Below are 19988 nucleotides of genomic sequence, written 5' to 3'. Positions count from 1 at the left end.
GTGTGTGGGAGCTGACTTCAGTCCTGCCAACCTTGAGCACTCTGTGAATGTAATAAAGGCAAATGTAGGTGTGCTGTGTAAAAGCCATAAATGAAAAAGAAATGAATTTAGGTTCAGAGCCGAGTCTCCATTTCACATAATGCTGCAGTAACAAGGTTAGTCTCTGAAAGGCTCACCCCAACACAAAACCTGTGTGTTTTTCAGCTCGTGCTCTCTCTCACAGTCTTTCTCTTTGTGCTTTTTGTAGGAATCGAGCATGATGCCTCTGGACCAATCCCAGCCTGCAGACGCTGGTATATACTGAAGCCTTGCCTTGTGGAAAGGCCAGATTAAAAATTCCTGATTGAGCTGGAAAAAAAGGGAGGCACAAGGAAACGCAGAGGAGAAATAGCATAATCCTTCCCCTTTGGTCAACCTAATGCACCATATGAAAGATCTAAAGACTTCTGTGTGAACAACAGCACACAACTGAGCACTGCCCACCGCTGCGGTCGGACCAGACTGTGAGGAGGAGAAAACAGGATTACACTGTAAAGCTCAGACTCCATGTTAATTGAATGCCTGGGAACGAGGACAGACATGAGACTCAGCCTTCCCTGTGCCAATTGCTTCGAGAGCTATTGCAATTAACCCTGTGGCCATCATAAAGTAATACCTGGCTGGTGCTGCAGAGTGAGCGCTGGAGTTGGTCATGTTCCAGAGTGCGGTGTACAGACCGTATCGGAGCGGCTGTCATCCAAACAGCTTGATCCTGCCTCTGCTGTTACTGCTACTCCATGGGACCCTGAGGGCGGCTCAAGCAGCCAAACCCAAAGGGCCGGGACACACACATTTGAACTCCATCCGCATTGATGGCGATATCTCTCTGGGCGGCCTCTTCCCAGTGCATGCCAGAGGACACGATGGTAAGCCATGTGGGGAGCTTAAAAAGGAGAAGGGGATCCACAGACTGGAAGCCATGCTCTTTGCCCTTGATCGCATCAACAATGACCACAACCTGCTGCCAAACATCACTCTGGGCGCCCGTATCCTGGACACCTGTTCACGGGACACTCATGCCTTAGAGCAGTCGCTCACTTTCGTCCAAGCTCTCATCGAGAAGGACGGGTCAGACGTAAAGTGTCGGGACGGAGGCTCACCCATCATCGCCAAACCTGAGCGGGTGGTGGGTGTTATTGGAGCCTCCTCTAGCTCTGTCTCCATCATGGTGGCTAACATCTTGCGCCTGTTCAAGGTAAGAGCAAACACTATAAATGTTACATTGAGACTTGTGCGGGGTGAGATGCTCAGTGCAAAGAGAAGCGCTGAGCTGCTAAATACTGCATGCTGCAGAAAACTGGAATTTATTGATCAGTCTGTATGTGTGAATTATTAATGGGACATGGGAAAATAAGTTCAGCTGTTCGAGGATGAGACAACACTGTAAAGTCCAAGGAGAACTGTGCATCAATTAATACATTATGCTTTGCTTCAAGCATTGCGATAATGTTGGTGAATGCATTTCTGTGTAACTCAGTGAATGCATTTATCCGAAGTAGACTTCAGTCCTTCTCAAATCTCCAGTTGAGTTGAGAGTTAAGTTTACCCAGACGGGGTGTAAATCATAAGTGAGACAGGTGCCCTCTGGGAGTGGTTGCTTAGCAGTGGAAAGCACTATCACAGCGGCACTCTTTTAAATTGTATTATATTTCTGCTTTTCCTTATTTTGTTTAAGTTGTATATTTAACCATGTGATCTGAAGATCTGCTCAAGTATTTACATGTTTTCAACCTCACAACAGGATAATAATACTTCATCCAACACAGTAATTTACTGCTCGACTGCTTTGCCAAACTATACTGATTTTCTTTAATTTTCTTTTCTAGCATGACTACAATCTTTAGTACAGCAAATATGATGAAGATAAAAGAAGATAAAAAGTGTTGGGTTTAGTGGGAGCTTGTTATTAACAACTTCAATACCAGCCTGAGCTGTTTAGGTATTTCTTTGTTCATCTTTTAAAGGGACTATGCAGTTTAAAAGAGTTCAAATTAAGTATTTTCATCCCCCTACATTTTCTAGCCATGTCCTAATGTGTAAAATGAGCTCAGACCTATTCACCACAACTGCCTCAAAAATCCTGCATTGTCAATCAAAAAGGTGTTCATTCGGGTCCGAAGTGCCGTCATGCACAAGCTTAATATAGAACTTGCAGATACATGTAAGACCTGAAGTGGCAGTAGTGAGCATTAAAATGACCAACTTGGATCTAGTCCCTTTATGACTGGAAATTTTGACATTGCCTTGATATTAGCAAACTTCTTCACGCACCTCATCTGTGATTCGAAAGTATTTCTTGTTCAATCAGTGGGCAATAATTAATTTATTTTTCAGGTACAAATGATCATCAGGTCAGGCTTTTGAAATGTTCCCTTAAAGCAGTACTATGCCCCTAGAGGCCACAAGCGCCACTGCAGGTGTTGTAGCATGTTGCGTTTTTTTTTTTTTTTTTACTATTTTACTATTAATTGTCCGTGAGAGTCAACACTACTCTGACAGAATAGACAAAATTACACAATGGAGATAATTTTTTTCACTCAAACTTGGCTGTGAACATTGGCTGTGAACACTGTTTACAGTGGCGCTAGCCCGCAGTTAGCTTTGCCTGTTAGCCTGTTAGCTTCTTCTTCGTGATTCTTCTAGTGTGTATTGGTGACACTTACCCGGTGGCGGCGAAGTTGCAATTGTGGTTTGACGGCCAGAGACATCAGGGGGAGATGAAAGACCCCCCAATCATTCCATCAACACTTGTATTACCCCCAGAGGGACAACACAAAGGATTTATTAAGGTAAACAAGTTACTAGTACTGCTTTAAAGCGGCTGTCCGTAAGTTTAAATGTTTTACGAAGGTTGCGTATAAACCTATTAACATGAGTAATATTAAATAATAATGCTACAATATATAGCAGAGATCCCAAATCTAAACGTGCTGAAGCTCTACCAGCCTTACCTTCATAACCTTCGGCCTATGTCCGGGATGCAGACATACGCATTCAATTCATCTAAAGATATTAGATATAAATTGAAAGGATGAAAATGCTTTGGGGTCTGAGCTAAAGCCTCCCTATCTGGATCCAGGTCTACAAGCGAGGGGCCCATAAACAGTATGGGAAACCAAAGGCGAAAGTAAAAGAAATTAATTAACCTGAATTTTGGACAAAGATTAGCACAGAAAAATTGCTGTGTAACCCACCTTTGGATCCAGACGCACCAGTTGTGCACCATTAGTTTACTGTGTCATGTACGGTACTTGTCAGTTGTACAATTAAACATTGTATTTTTCTAGCACAGTGGTGTGACAAACAACTGCAAATATCCTAAATACAAGATGGCAATCCCTCGTCACTATGGCTACGCCCATATGGCACATAGACAGTAAAATTACAAATGAACCCCCATAGCATTCAGTGCGGGTTAGCTGGAGCTCGTTCATGCTGGGTTTTTGGAGCCAGCTCCATTATTTAGAAAAGGATGTTGCGCACATGAAGGCAAAACATGTGGACAAGCCTAAAAAGTGTCAATGGAAAGTCCATAGGAGATAGAAACGTCTGGAGCCAACCCCCTTTTCCTTACGGTTACAGGAAAAAGTAAGCCACAACATGTCCATTCTTCACTTTACAGTCGGCAGCAGACTGTGGCACGGACAGCTCCAGCATCTCAATGACTACATTTTTGGGAGCCTTTGCTAAAAAATTGAACGACCTTAAGTCAAGCCAAACTCGCCCAAATGCAAATTCATAGTGACATGCGAAATAGTGAGATTGCTGGTTTCCTTTTTATTAATTTTTTCTTCCTTAAAAAAAAAAAAAAATCACGACTCTCACCCCCACTCCAAACTTCTTGCTTCTTAAATGGATTATTATTAATATTTTATAAGACTCCTGGTCGCAGACAGTTAAGAAATGGTGAACAAAAGGGCAGCACAAATGGACCTGAGGACTAACTAAAACATTTGAAAAGCCAGTGAATATTGCTTCTATCCACCTGTTTTCCCATCCTTCATTTTGGCTCTTTTAATACAAAGTGTTACTTAAATGTCAAAAGGAGGATCAGGTTGGATGGGGGAGATAATTCACTGTAATGAAAGACAAAGGTCAAGAACAGCACGGAATAGAGAAGTTTAGTTAGCAGAACCACCAGTAGAAGTTTATTCTGGAATACTGACTTTGTTTTGCGCTAATGACTTGATCTATCAAGTAAGAAATTGGATGCTTGTATACTTTTACTAAGAAAATGTAGTACTTCTTCCAACACTGCTTCATTGTCTTCATAAAGAAATGTATCTACTTTGACACATCCCCCAGTTGGTGAATCAGGGCAACCTGCTGTTCTGCAATGAGCGACCGCAGTGCAACGGCGAGGGATCTGTCTCCAGGTGCCGTGCCTGGAAGTTTGGAACTCACACGGACATTAGGAGAATATGGAAACAGAAAGGCATAAAAGCATTCCCTGGCCTGGGAATTAAACCCAGGCCCTTCTCAATATATGCAATACCAGAAATTTAAAAAGTTCAAAGTTCCAAATGTTGCGTGCTTAATGCGAAGTGCAATTTGCAACCTCACTTCTGAATGCCGAAATCTGTCTAAGCACAGAAACCCCACTCTCTGTGCTCTCTCCATGTGGCGCTCAGGAGAAGAGCTCGGTGCTGACACAGGTTAGAGTGAGAGGGCCGGTAATGAGCAGCTACAGCAGGAAGCCTCCAATCATTCATACCTCACGCACTTCATTAATGCACACAAATACTGTCCTTGAATATTTAACGACTTTAGACTTCTCTGATCTCTGTTCACTTGATCCTCAATGTATACATTAGCATAGCCCTCTCCTGCTGATGAACATTTTGACAGTTAGGGGTTGTGAATGCAGGAATGTGCTGCTCTTCATCCTCTACCAGTGGGATACAGAGCTAGACTGTGGAAAATCAGTCTTTTATTGGAAAACACTTTTCAAGGGATCCTCTAGTCACTCAGCTACAGCTAATCACCTGACAGAGACAATCAAAAGAGAAAGTATTTTGTTGTGTTGTGACAGAACGCTGTCTAACCAGCTTCAGCTAGATTCAGCAATAAAGATGTGGTAAATGATGATGAGGTCATCTGGGCTCTATAGCCTTTGGATTAACCAGTTATGAGCTAAAGACGTTTGAGACCTACAAATGTCTTCTTCTAAAACACTGAAGAGGCACCAAGAGCCGAAACAAGTCTTTCAAGTCAATCAACACGTGACACCAAATTCAGCAATGTCAGAGTAACCGAATAGGACGGTGCTAGTAAGCGGCCATAAATGCCGAATGCATGTAAACATTACTCCACTTTTTACAAGCAGGCAAATTTGGTTTTCATCAGGCTTAATTATGACAGAGGCATGACCATTCCTTTATGTTACTTAATGTATTAATAAATCTAATACATATACACTACTATTCAAAAGTTTGGGGTCACTTAAAATGTGCTTATGTTTGAAAGAAAACACTGCTTTTTACAATGAGGATAACATTAACTTAATCAGAAATAGAGTCTAGACATTGTTAATGTTGTGAATGCCTATTCTCGTTGGAAACGGGTGATTTTTAATGGAATACCTGCGTAGGTGTACAGAGGCGCATCGCTCCAGTGTTCTAATGGTACATTGTGTTAGCTAAATGTGTTAGAGGTATTTGATGATTTGATGATTTTTTATTTTTCAAAATAAAGCACTATATGAAAACGTTACATTTTGGGAAAACTTAGGATATAAGTAAGGGATAATGTATAGAACGCTGGTCATTGTCGGGAAAAAAAGCACCGACAGGGCGAACCGGTCTTGTTTCGCCCTGAAGGACCAGCGTTCTATACATCATCCCGCTTATTATACGGCCATTTGCCAACTGAACACACACAACATAAACTTCGTACACTTTTATGAAGGTCGAAAGGTTTATTTAATGACTTCCGCGACAAATATTTTGCGCGTTGCTCGGCAACGTTTTGCTAGGCTAGAAGCAGCAAGGCTAGTAGCTAGCCTAGCTACTTAGTTGAAGGCGCAGTTGGAGGAATGGTGGTGAATCTATGGGTAAGTTGAAAATCAAACTCACGCTAACTTCACAAGCAATTCCCCCAACTTCTCTCGCAGTGACGGGGACAGAGATAGTGTCCGCTACTACGTACGTGCGGAGTGATATGAAAGCACCAACTCCGTTGCCATTGGCCGCGGTTATTATTTTTCTCAGAGGTCCTTTATCAGAAAATAATGATGAATAATAACGGTAGAACGTTGGGAAATCCCATTCAAATCAACGGAGCGTTCTACTTACGTTGTGAAGAGCCGTATAATAAGCAATGAGAAACAATGTTTCCATTTGCCCTTGTCATTTGGTAAAATTATACACTTTTTCCATTAGAGTAAATGGGGAGTTCTGGTCATCTGTCAAACTACATTTTTTACTCCCCATATAAATGTCATCATCGCACATCAGAGCAAATGGAAACATTGTTTTTTTCTGATTGCTTGTTTAACACATTTTTCAAAAATGTATAGTTTTGATACTCTCCACAAAAATCAGTCGAAATTACATAATAAACCTGACTAAATTAAGTGCTTCTCACAGCTAAGTCGGTTCCTGACATCAGGGGTGACAGGCCAGGTGGTGAGCATTGGAAAGCGGCTTTTTATGGGTGAGCCTGGGACAAGCAACCCCATACATGCTAAATCAGCACAAAAACTTACATGTAATAACATACTTACATAATTTGTAGTATCTGGTATTGGTAGGTTATTTTCAGTGGTCTTATTATTAGCTGCAACAACAGCAATTTTAGTGACTGTGGTTAGAGGAGTCTGTATTTGATATAGACCTTTGCAAGTGTTATTTTGAAGGAACAGTGCTTTTTGCATTTGCTTGTGTTCTTGTTTCACCTCCGGGATCCACATGTCAGAAGAAAGCATCTGTGTGTCTGGGCCTGAAGCAGCGGGGTGATGAGGCGATGGCCCCGAGGGAGTGAACTTTACAGGCTCCTTCTCATAACACAGGGAGCACTAGCTCCACATCATTTACTGCATGATGTAGCAAGTGTGGAGAGAAAGGGCGGGCAAGCCTCCTGGTGCTGTGGCTGGACGTTAATGTTTGTTTTAAATGCATTGAATGTACAATGGCAAGAAAATTGCTGCATTTTTTAACTTAAAATAATATGAGTAAAAGGAGTTCAGACCAAATTTCTAAGCATATGAAATGCCTGAACTCATAACCTGCAGGTACAGAGGGGAGAGTAGTAGCAGTTAATAAAAATAATAATAATAATTTCAAGACACACTGTAGTGTAAGTAATTTGAGCACTGAATGATCAGAGAAAGTCTGGTGAAGCTGTCTGACTTAAATAACATAACGGAGCTGCTCTCCATGACAGAGTAAAGGGAGGCTGAAAATGCGGAATGCCAAAAAAAAAAAACCCACTAACCCTATTGTATTTTTTCCATGAAACAAAAAGTGATTATTTCATGATATTAAATTTAAAGGGTCAGTGCAAAGAGCAATGCCGCCTTATGTTATCAGGTTTACAAAAAGTATTCCGTCAGCACTCCAATGCAAACAAACGTAGTACAAAGCAACGGAATATTTATGTTACACTTGCAACAGAGGCCCAGGATGGTCTAACTGTAATCGCCCAAGACTTATCCCTTCAGGAGACAGCTAATGTGAAAGGTTTTGTAGAGACACTGAGAAACCAGACTGAGATGGATTGGGCTGAGGAATTGAGGCTGACTTAGAGCCACTATAGGCAGAGAAACACCCAAAGATTTAGGGATGTTAGCTGAATGATGCATAAGTAGGATTCTTTGTCTCCACTCACCTGAAAAGGAAAATCACCAACAAAACAATTCCCTTATCTATTTGGCATAGCATGTAATGATAGAAACGACCGCCGTTTCAGCCCTTGAGCTCCAAATTTTCACGTCTCCGTTGCATTCATTTCCCCTGCCATGCGGCCACGGTCAAATTTTGCTCAGTGAAAGGAGACGGGGCATCATTATAAATTTCATTTGATCATTGTGTGCCACACAGGAGCATCACGACACATAAGACGAGGCAGTGGCCCAGAAATGAGCTTAGTCCATGGAGGCCATTACGTCTCTCTGAAAGCCCTGTTTTGGGAGGGGGGGTCTCCTCGTTCAGTCATTGCCATTCACTGTTGGGTGACGAAGCATTTCTTATTCACTGAAGTGGCCTTGCAGCAAATGGAGCACACATGATGATCCCGACGCAGAGGAAATGGTTTTCACATTGGAGAGCATGTCGTGACAAAATTGTACTTGTTGTGTCATTATTTGAAAATGTGTTAAAGCATAGTATTCTTTAGAAAAAGTTCCTTCTTTATTATGTGAGGAGTTCTGCCTGTTTTAACTAGTTTTTTCATGGGCTGATATGCATTTGTATCGTCATTACTTACACCACCACTTCTTTATCTCACTATTTAGAATAATAAAAACAAGCCTGTATTACCAAGTTTCTCAAAGTGCTACACCGTAGTCATTATTCATTCACTCCATACTCGGTGGTGCTAAGCTACTGTTGTAGCCACAGCTGCCCTGGGGTAGATCAACAGAAACGAGGCAACCAATCAGTGCCACTGGCACACCACCGACCACCACCAACCACTCCCCTTGCTGGGATCAAGCAAGGGGGCGTCCGTGCTTGACAGTGGCGCAGATGGTAGTGCGGGTCGTCTCATGATCGGAAGGTCGGGGGTTCAAATCCCACCTCCTGAAAGTGCACACTGTCGTTGTGTCCTTGGGCAAGACACTTCACCCCCAGTGTCTGCATACATTGGTGTATGAATGAGTGAGTGGATCCTTGCAGTAAAGCGCGTTGAGTGCCTAATGTAGGTGGAAAAGCGCTAAATAAGTTGAGACCATTTACCATTTAAAAAAGAAAACCTGGGCCTAAACTAGGACAAAACAAAGAAACCAGGTCCACACACCTAGTGTAATTGTTATGTATTTCAATCCCTCAATTTGTAAAAAAAAAAAAAAAAATATGTGGCAATTTGTTGAGTACATTTTTGGTGGAAGTTCAGTTACCCTTTTCGTCAATGAGGAGCCGTTACTGGCGGGACAGAGCCGCCATGAGACCTCCAGTACATGAGGGGCATCCACTCGCAAACAACTTATGTCAGTACAACCTTAGCCCTTTGTCGCAACGCTGTGTGTCTGTGGAAAAGCATTAACTTAAACCCCTAACAAGAGTCATACCATTTATTTTAAAACGCGTGACACTGTTTCTAGATTTCCATCACATAACTTTTCCATGAATGTCATTTGACTATTGTTCGTTCAAAAGACACAACCATTGGCCCTCATTTATCAACATTGCGCACAAAAATGATGTATGTTTTGGTGTATTATATATTGGTGAGATGATACGCTAGAGAACCCGGGGGATTTAACAGTGTTGGGGTAACATTCCATTTTTCTTTTATTTATTTAATACGGACATAGTAAATATATTGGACGAACCAGATGCATTGTTTTGAAGGACCAGGCCACCATTTTCCCACACTGAGATATGTTCTTACCTTAGCTTAGACGATGCGTAACTGTCACGCAAAGACATCGTTAGCATTTAACCTCTCCCAGCATATTTCTATAGCTCCAAACTGGGGTGAAGTTAGAATGTATCAAGCTCTTCCATGTTTTCCCCATTTAAATATGTGAAAAGTTACACGATCCAAGTATACACAAAATTAAACATGTTGATTTTCTAAGCGGATAACCTGTCCTGACCGAAGACAGTCCTACGAGACGTGCTTCGATCATTCCCCTGAGGAGACAAGAGCGGCGAGCGCACGGTCAGCAGACCCTGTGCACGCCGCTCGAAGCGGAGAACGAACCCGTCCGGACTAAAGAAAACAGTGGCGCTGTCGAAGGATTTGTTTGGCACTCGGGCTACTCGCAAGCATGGAATAAGGTCCACAGACTCTGGACTTTGAGCGTCTCTGTGGCACCACTGCCCAGGTTCTAGTGTCAGCGCAACATTGAATCAACAGCTGCCCATAAATATTAACCTTGTTTCATGTTTAAATCACCAATGAGGATTACATGCAATGTGGCAATGCAATCCATGCAGTTAAAACTGTTTTCCTGTGCTGTTTAGTCTTCAGATGAAATTGGTGAATAATGTACACCACCTCCTAACCTGGTGTAGGATTTGAGCCCACCGTAGGCTCATGTTCAGATTGATAAATGACAAAACTGCGGTTTTTCGTACTGCTCACATACGCTCTGATTTCGGCGTACACAAGTTTGACAAATGAGGGGCCAAAATGAATTGAATTGTTAATTGTAACATGGCAACAGTCCGAATTTTTCTTTCACTTCAAACCTATGGATAAGGCATAGCAGTCGGAGGCATTTCACCACATTTCTGTTTATGTATGGTCAATGTATCTTCTTTAATTAGCCCTAAACTCTACAGTCAAGCTCTCATGGGTAGCCCCAAGCCATCAACAATCTAACAAGCAAGTAAAATTTACCCAACGATAAATTGCATAAATGGCTGATTAGAGAGTGCACGGAGCTGCCATCTCTGACTTTCCCATGAATTCCAGTGGGTTTCCTTACACAATAATATTGTTGATAAAAGAAAGTAAATAATAAGCCAAGTCATGAATAATACATTTTATTGCACATTACTGTCTCATAGCCGACCACAGTGATCTCTGTGGACTGCATCAAGACAGTCTTTTTCAACATATTAATGTTTGAGATGAAGAAAGGAAGAAGCAACCAACTATGATTAAATTGTTTATTGTTTGCCATTTTTAATGGGCAGCTGGTTTGTGACCATTTCCAGTTCTCTGAGGTATTTACCATCTGCTGCATTGCATCCTCCTTTACTAAATTAGCATCGTGTTACCAAATACACTTAACAAGTCTGACAGTTGGACATTGGATGGATTTATTTGAAAATATGCTGTTGTTTTTTACTCAAATCCAGATGGATCTTTAAGCTGTCTCAAAATTAAATACTTATTCCCCGTACCATAGAGAGCATATACTTGGGTCTTGACCGGTTTGTCTGTCCTGTCTTCCACCGCAATATGAAACTATCACCTAAATGTACGAGACGCTAACTGTTCTTTCCCATGGATCTTATTCAGAGAGACTGCCGCAGCGACCCACCTCTAAGATGTAAATGGCAGCTATATTGTGTTTTATTACATAATTGAAAGTCTTTGCTCAAGTAGGAAACCTCAGGGCAAACAGGAAGCAGCACAAGTATGTAAAATTGCTATTTATGCACGGTTGTTATTTCCCATCTCTACTTTGTGATGATGGTGGAGCTGACGCGAAGTGAAGGTTACGAGAATGGAAAACAGCTTAACAGCTCTGAAAATGTCAGGTATTGTTCTGAAACTGAAACACTGAGGAGATGAATATTGTGTGCCCCTCGTTCTTGCTCTGTAATTTTGCACAATATTGAATCTTATTTTTTTTATTTTTTTGCTGTGCGGTGACTTGGCAAAGGTTTTACAGATGCGCCAAGGGCTGAATATTTTGTTGATCGTTCAAAACATCAATTGAGAGATTCCTACTTTCAATTAGTGCACCCAATGCGCTCTGTTAGATGTTGTCAGACTGTTTTAAGGCATTTTGGGGGAAACATGTTTTTCTTATAGAGCAATAATTATAATTATCATTCAAATTGCAATTTCAGTTGAATTAGTTGTGCCACCCTCGTATCTGTATCCCATTTGAAGATGAATGATATCTCTTCATATTTCGGAAATTTGCACATTTCTTTATTATGATTACTTCCACTTCAGATGTACTATTCTGAAGTAAACCATATGTATAGTGCTACATCCTGGCAGCACAAAGACCCATCCGTTGCAGCAAAGCTCATGTTTCACGCGTCTTATCTGTGGGCTCCTATAGATCATGCTGACCTTATACATACAGAGTACACTGTCACATATCCATATCAGAGCGGTGGGGCTTTCACAAACTAACATGGTCTCCTCCTTTGTTGCACTCTGTAACAAATGACCATGATATTCGGTAAAAGCGCATTATCGGAATCGCGTTTTTGCCTTTTCGCCATGGGCTCGTACTTGCTCATAATGAAGTGGTGTAACCTGAGCCGTGCCTCTATGGAACATTTAATCAAATCGGCCAAATTCAAGTTTGTACTTTGTGCCCGTTTAGATTGGGCTCAAAAGGACAAAATGAGGCATTTATAAATTGTACCCATTGGCTGAGCTTCGAGACGGAGCTTTTGTCGCAGTGTTTTTCGGTTCTGAAAAGCGAAAGGAAAGTTTGACGGGGTTAAACACTTAGCTGTTTTTTTTTACACAGGGTTTCATCAGTGTGGGGTGGCAGCAGGGTAGTTAGCCCATTTATTGCATTTCATCACGGCTGAAGCCCACACAGTTGGGACACTGTCAGAACGTGAGTAACGGCATGAGAGCGGTGCTGAGAAATGAGCCAGTCTGCCACATACGGTAAATCTCCACAAGCCATCTACAAGTGGTGTATTCTAGTAAGTTCATCCCAATGTTTAGTGACAATTAAGCTTTTTTTTTTTCTTCTCTCTTTCAGTCAGAACATTTAAATATTGTATATGTTTTAAGATTGATGTATTTCATGTTTTCATGTGAAGAAATGAAATCACAAAAAACTTTTAAAAACATACATTTAAAGCAGAACTTAGTAACTTGTTTACCTTAATAAATCCTTTTCGTAGTCTCTCTGGGGGTAATACAAGTGTTAATGGGATGACTGGGGGGTCTTTCATTTCCCCTGGTGTCTCTGGCCAGAAAACCACCTTTGCAACTTCGCTGTCTACGGGTTGGAGCCACCAATACACACTAATGGAATCACGAAGAAGCTAACATGCTATTGGGCAAAGCTAGGTGTGGGCTAGCATCACTTAAACAGTATTTACAGCCAAATTTGAGTGAAAATAATCTCCATTGTGGAATTGGATGTACAATATCCCTCTCTCCCTTTGTCTTTTCTGTCAGCGTAGAATTTACTCTCATGGACAATTAATGAGTAAAAAACACCTGCAGTGGGGCTTATGGCCTCGAAGGGCATGAGTTACTTAGTACTGCTTTAAGTCAGTAAGGGTCAAATGTTCACCTGCTTTGTCTCACCTTAAAAGTTGCAGTCACATTAAAAAGAAAACATTAAAAAAGGGTGTTGACTCGTCATTTTGACAACCCTCCATTGGACAACCTGCCAATCCGAAGCACCATCATTCCACCAATCTGACATTTTTTGATACCTCTATTCCGATAATAGGAGTGTCGGAGTGCCAGGGCGTTTGATAATAAATGGAAATGCCCCCACTCCGACAATTAGACCTCAATGTCGGAGTGTGTGTGTGTGTGGGGGGGGGGGGTCTGAATGGTGGGGTGTAACCAAAAAAAGAAGGATGCTATAAAATTTCCACTCTGTCTCACCTTGTCCCGGCTCCTTTTACTCTCTCTGTAAACCTTCCTGTGACATGGTGTGATGACAGGCCTGTGTCACCATTGATTTAGGGCCTCATTTGTGCTGCTGAACTGTATCAGCCTATCCCATCATCTCACTGCCACCCTCTCATTTACTGAGGCACTTACTATGATCACACACTGTCACGCCTTGATTAGGAGCCAATTAAAACTGTTTAAAATTCACTGAAAATTAATTTAGTTTGTTCAATAATTTAACTATGATTTTCAGCCTTACAGCATGGCGGTATTGTATCTGCAAAACAAGCCATTACACAGAATCCTGAGGTTCGCCATTCCTATCTTTCCTTATGTTTTCCAAGTTTGACACTTTTTTGATACCAACCAACAACATGGAACACTCAGGAAAAACACAAGGTATGCAGCTACAGACTAATGAACATTGAACACCGATGATATGATGAATATTGAACTGCTTTAGTTCTTTGCTGTTTAGCTACATATTGAGACTTAGCTGTGATTGGTTCAAACAAGGGGCACTTGATCCGATCAGCAGCAAAAATCTTCACATTAATATTAAGTGCTACTGTTGTGAAGTCAGAATATACTTTTTCACAATTGTCAGTCAATACACTAAACTGCAAGGGTAAACATAATCAATGGAATGATGGGAGTGTGCATTTTTCATTTCTAAATTTAATGCGAGTCTGTTTTTGGCTGGTAACAGTATTCCATTGTTGTAGCCACCGATAATGACTCGACTCGAGATCCGGAGCTGATCTATTTCATTGTATATACATATATGCCTTGTTTTGTTCCCACAGCCTCCTCCCCTTCCCTCTCTGTTCCCCATTAACAAACTGCTGACTGGCTCGTGTTCAGGTATCTTCTGCAATCTTGCTATTTTGCCGTCATCATTATGATATGGAACTCCTCTGACAACACTATTGATTTTGCCTTGTGGAGATTTGCAGAGTCACACACGGTTTCCAGCCTAACCTGTCTGTGTGTCCGTGAGAGAGTGGTCACGATCATCTGCCATGTTGTATTCAGCTCATGCACTCTCCCTTTCCGTGGCTGCGCTTTCCTGGCTCTGACTCAACTCGTGTGAGCAGCAGATCTGCAAGTTGTTGTTTTTTTTCCCTTTCTTTTTTTCTCCTCATATTGTGAATCAGACCCCTCTTGTCACAGACACTGGCTTTACAGAATGTCTCGGTGATGATGGGTGCTGCTACATGCTCCGCAGTTTTTTGTATAATCTTAGTATGTGGTTGTTTTGTCAGATGTAAATAGTCTCTATTTGTAGAACCCGTCTCCTCCTACATTAGGCTCTCAAAGCACGTACAGTATGCACTCTCAATCATCTTTCATTCCTAAATATGACTCAAATTTGAATGAAAGACAATTTCAATCAATGAATCAAAACACTTTACTACAACACTTGGCAGACCAAAATGCTTTCCATAAAAAACATAACAGAAAAATATCCACAATAAATTAAATAAAAAGTAAAAACTTATTTTATTGACTTGTTGCAGCACAACCATGGGCAGGACATTGTGCAAAAAGAGCCAAAATAATGCACTCACTTATACTGTAAATGTAGGAAGTTGAGGGACTACCATTGTTTCAAGTCTGAAAGGGCAGTTGTGGAGAGGATTTAAGGCAGAACCAGAATTAGGGAGCACTGACAGGTAGAGCTGAGGATCGTCTGCATACAAGTGGAAGGATAAGTTGAGCTTCCGGACCAAAGCGGCAGCATTTACAGACTGAATAGGACTGGGCCAAGGATGAAGCCTTGTGGCACCCCAGAGAACAACGGAGCAACAGAGGAGGAGTGGTTGTGAAGTCGGAGCTAAACCACTTTAGGACTGTGCTTTGGAGACCAACATGTTGACCCAGTGAGAGATCAGGATAAAATGGTCCACAGTGTAAGGTCCAACATCCGCATCAAGACTGTTTTTCCATGTTCTGTTAAAGTGTGATTGTGCACTTTGATCAACGCTGATTCTGTGCTGTGCCGTGATCTAAATCGTGACTGAAACTTGTCAAAAAAGTTGAAGAAAACACATTTTTTTAATCTAAAACCGACAAAAAAGGCGGATGGGAGACTGGCCAACACAACAGAAGAACATCCGCATTCCCAATACTGCAGTCTCGAAGTCTCATGACGATAAATTAAAGGTGCAGGCCACTATTTTTCCATACGGAGATATGTTCTTACCTGAGCTTAGACGAGTTGACGCGTACCTGTCTGGTTTTTGTGTGTGCGCTCAGTCATGTAAAAAAAAAAAAAAAGATGTTGTTAGCATTTAGTCTCTCCCAGCATATTCCTATGGACCCAAACGAGAGTGACGTTAGAAGTGATCAAGATCTCCCACGTTTTCCCTATTTAGATACAGTCACGTGAGTAGTTACACGATCCAAGTATAGTTACACGATTTTCTAAGAGGATAAAAAGGGGCACTATGTTGTTACCCCTTAGGAGCATGGGGTGGAATTAAATATGTTTTTCTTCTTCGAATGCTTTCTTGAGTTAAATTAATTATTGAAATGTTGTTGTTTATGAAATTCGATTGTGCTTGAGATGAAAAAAATAATAATAATAACTAGAAATGCAATGGCTGCGCCATTGCGATTGACTGCGGAATTGCAGGAAGCGAATGCAGAAATTGCATAAACTCTTCAAATTGCATAATCAAATTAGCATAAACTGGTAAAATGCATAAAATGTCATGTTGCATAAACTGTATAAACTGCATAAAGTGGTAAAATGCATGAATGGGATAATTTGCATAAATTATGTAAATTGCATAAACGCTTTAAAAATGCATAAACTGGTTAAATTCCATAAAGTGGTTACTTTGCATAAATTGTTAATATTGCATAAACTTTTTAAATTCCATAAACTGGTCAAACTGTTGAAATGGCCTCAGTGCTTGATTGGCAGAAGCTGCACAAATGGCTGAAAGGCTGGAGTCTCCCCATTGGCTGGATTCCCCCATACACACTAATGCAAAAATTTCAAACTCTCGTATAAAAAAACTGGAAAGCTGCAGAAGGCCAATTTTTTCTCAAAACCCACAAGTTGCAGAAGCTGAACATGCACAAAGTGCAGAAATTGCAGAAAATGCAGAAAAAAGTGCAGAAAAGCATGGATTGGCGGAAGCCCCATTATAAGTCAATGGGAAAAATCTCCGACATTTCGGCCGATTGCGGAAAAACCGTAAGTTGCAGAAGTCCCAAAAGTAATAGCACCCTTCTCCTCAACATGCGGAACATTTTGATGCATAACTTGCATAAATTGCACAAAGCATGAAAGTGCTGAAAGCTGGAGAAAATCGGGAAAAAGATGGAAGAGGAATAATAATAAAGAACATGAAAACCAATAATTGACTGCGGAAGAATTCCGCAGTCAATCAATGAAATGAAAGCTATAGTGTGACTAACTTCTTACCTTAAATGGCCTCTACATTCTCCTCTTTGCCCTGTGTGGAAGCTACCTGAACATTGAGAAATTCACAATCCATCCTCTGCTTTCCTTTCTCTGTGTGTGTCTTTAGCTCCAAAATCTTTACCATGAGCTCTCTCTCTCTAATGCACTCTTCTTGATGATCCTTATCACTCCCAAAGAAAACCCAAATACCTTTAGGCTCCTCTCCTTCCTCCAGTCTCTTCCTGTGCCACTGTGTTCGAACTACAGCTGGCTGACAAATCATTCTGCATTAAAACATTATCAACAATTCCTTCAACCAATGTCAAAAGTTATGCAGTCGTACAGTAAATCAAGATGGACTTGAATGATGTACAGCTTTTGAGCAAACTATCTTCACGATATCACAAAATGCTCAGTCACACAAAATAATTCTGAGCATTTGAGCGGGAAGAATCTGGTGCCTGTTATTGTGCCTCTGGCAGAGTAAGCGTCAATTCACTGTGAGTCAGTTATTACAAAGAGGAACGTTGACAAGACACAAGGCTATAAGACAGATTTGCTGTGAATGGAGAATGAATGAAGAAAGAATTAGGATCAGATTTTATTTTTTGCTGAATTTTTATGGTTGGAATTATTTTATTTTATTTTATTTATTTATTTATTTATTTATTTGATAGGGACAATGCATATTAATGAACAGTTGCACATGACCACTGTAAATATGCCAGATTATAGCAGAGATGCTAGTTTCCATCTGTAGTCCCTAGGCAGGCAGCACATACACAATTTACAATTTACAATTACATAATGTGATAACAATACATGCAGTAACAATTAAAAGTGTTCACAGGCCTGGTTTTCCTTTAGCCACAGTTTAAAACGTGCTTTAAAAGTGGCCAGAGTTGGAGTCTCTCTGACTGATGAAGGGAGACTATTCCAGTACTTGGTGCCTTTTACAGAGAGCACAGTCTGTCCAAAGGAGGTTCTCCTGTGTGGAACCTCACAGTCTCCTCGAGCTGATGCCCTGGTGCCCATCCCACTAACCGACTTTGGCTTGATGAAATCCTGCAATGGAGGTGGAGCAAGCCCATGCAGTACTTTATATACAAGGCAACCATATTTAAAATTAATGAAGTTATCAAAATTGAGTAAATGATGCTTCTCTAAAACAGTGCAGTGGTGAAAGGAGAACGGAATTATGGTTCCTTTTCGATTTAGTATCTATATCTACAGACTAAATAAGTACTTTTTTGTTTTCTTTTGTCCATCCATCCATCCATCCATCCATCCAGCCATCCATTTTCTTCCGCTTTATCCGGGGCCGGGTCATGGGGGCAGCAGTCTCAGCAGAGATGCCCAAACTTTCCGATTCACACACACCTCCTCCAGCTGTTCTGGGGTTTGTTTGAGCACCAAATATTTACCTTTGCGAAATATGACATGAAACCCCTTGGTGTGAGGTTTCAGGGTAAATAGGCAAAATCGGCTTTTTAACCATAATATTTAAAAAGAAAATCTGGATGAGTATTGAGCTTCATTGAGCTAAATTTACTTGCTTTCTTCTTCTCATATAAAGGTGTTTAGGATTTCTTGTGTCATAGAAAATTGTGTGTCTGCATTTTTATACTTATAAACAACAACTTGTTACTATGCCGTTAACTAAGAATGTAAGCTTGTATTTCCTGTTTATGACAGTTCCCACTGCTGCCAGCAAAAGGCACTCCAACCAAAAGCGTCCTTTCCAAACCAAATGTGAAATATTCTTTTACATTTACATTATTTTTTACATTTCAATCATGCATGAAATGTCGACTTCACAATCAGCCCTCTACTCTTCTTTGCAATCAGGCTATGGATGTGTTCAATAATATCTTACATCACTTTTGGCACTTTTAGTCTCCTCTCTGCTGAGTTCAATCTAGATGGTTGTTTATTCCCTTGAGAATATGAATAAACACCTCCAAGGGAAGACACACTGTAGATGCAGAGTCGGAATTATTTGCACTTTAAATTTGTTTGCAGATGTGGTCTTCAAATAGTGACATGGCGCATGAAAGTTGTTCTGGGTTAGATAAAGCTCCTGCCATACATTTTAAGTTCTACAAATGATCAGAGCCCTCTTAAAACTGTGAGGGAGAGCTCCAGCTGATGCTGAAGCGCAGCTGGCAGAGTGGTAAACACGAACCCACTTGGCAATGCTGATGCCGCCTGAGGGACGACTAAACAGTGAAAACATTACACGCAAATCTAAGTGCAGTCTTCTGAACTCAATTCTAGATAGAAAAAAAAAGGCTGTTGTTTCATAAGAACCTCAAATGAAGTTAATTAGCTTTTTGTTTTAGAGCCAAACAGATATTTTAAACTGCAAACCCCATTGTATGATCAAATATCATGAAATATGGCATTACATGAAACATACTCTTGTTTTATTTGTCGATCATAAACTAGGCTAAATAAATAGAATGATAAAAACATAGTCAATAGCCAAACTACACTATGCTAACATTCAATCAATCAATCAATCAATCAATCAATCAATCAATCAATCAATCAATCAATCAATCAATCAATCAATCAATCAATCAATCAATCAATCAATCAATCAATCAATCAATCAATCAATCAATCAATCAATTAAAACAATTTGAGTGTAAAAATGTACATATAACAAAAAAACAAAGTGACATTTGAACAGCTCTTATAACATTCTGCACTCCTTTAGAGCTCTGTTAGGCTAAAACCCAAATTTCACTGTTCATTGTTAGTTTGGCCAGAGATATGAGACTCACGCAAACATAACATTATTTATTACTCTGTAACATGTATGACTATGGAAGATGAATTAAGTGAGAAGTAGATATTAAATAATAAGGAAGGAAAAGCTGAAACATTTCTGAAGTGGTGTGCCTATATAATGTCCTGGTGCACCTAATATTAAACTTGGGCGCGCAGATGCAACCAACATGACATGTTAGCGTGATTTACCTCACAGCGGCAATATCTCATTGAATTTAGAGCCAACGATATGTCTTCAACTGTTTAGACCGGGAAAACATCAAGCTTTTTAGATGTGCTGATGTAG

General features: G+C 40.6%; 1 protein-coding gene across 1 annotated transcript in view; it reads left to right on the top strand.

The window, feature by feature from the left end:
* Positions 1–19988, top strand: part of LOC306979884 (metabotropic glutamate receptor 4-like) — a 178290-nt gene that overhangs the window by 33303 nt on the left and 124999 nt on the right. Inside the window, exon 2 of the mRNA XM_079579028.1 lies at positions 248–1234. Within this exon, the coding sequence (XP_079435154.1) occupies positions 692–1234 (543 nt within the window). The 5' untranslated portion in view covers positions 248–691. The remainder of the gene's footprint in view (positions 1–247; positions 1235–19988) is intronic.

Source organism: Gobius niger (assembly GCF_951799975.1).
Source record: "Gobius niger genome assembly, chromosome: 20".
Lineage (NCBI taxonomy): Eukaryota > Metazoa > Chordata > Actinopteri > Gobiiformes > Gobiidae > Gobius > Gobius niger.
Note: the sequence above shows the minus strand (reverse complement) of the source record. Positions and strands in the feature narration are given on the sequence as shown.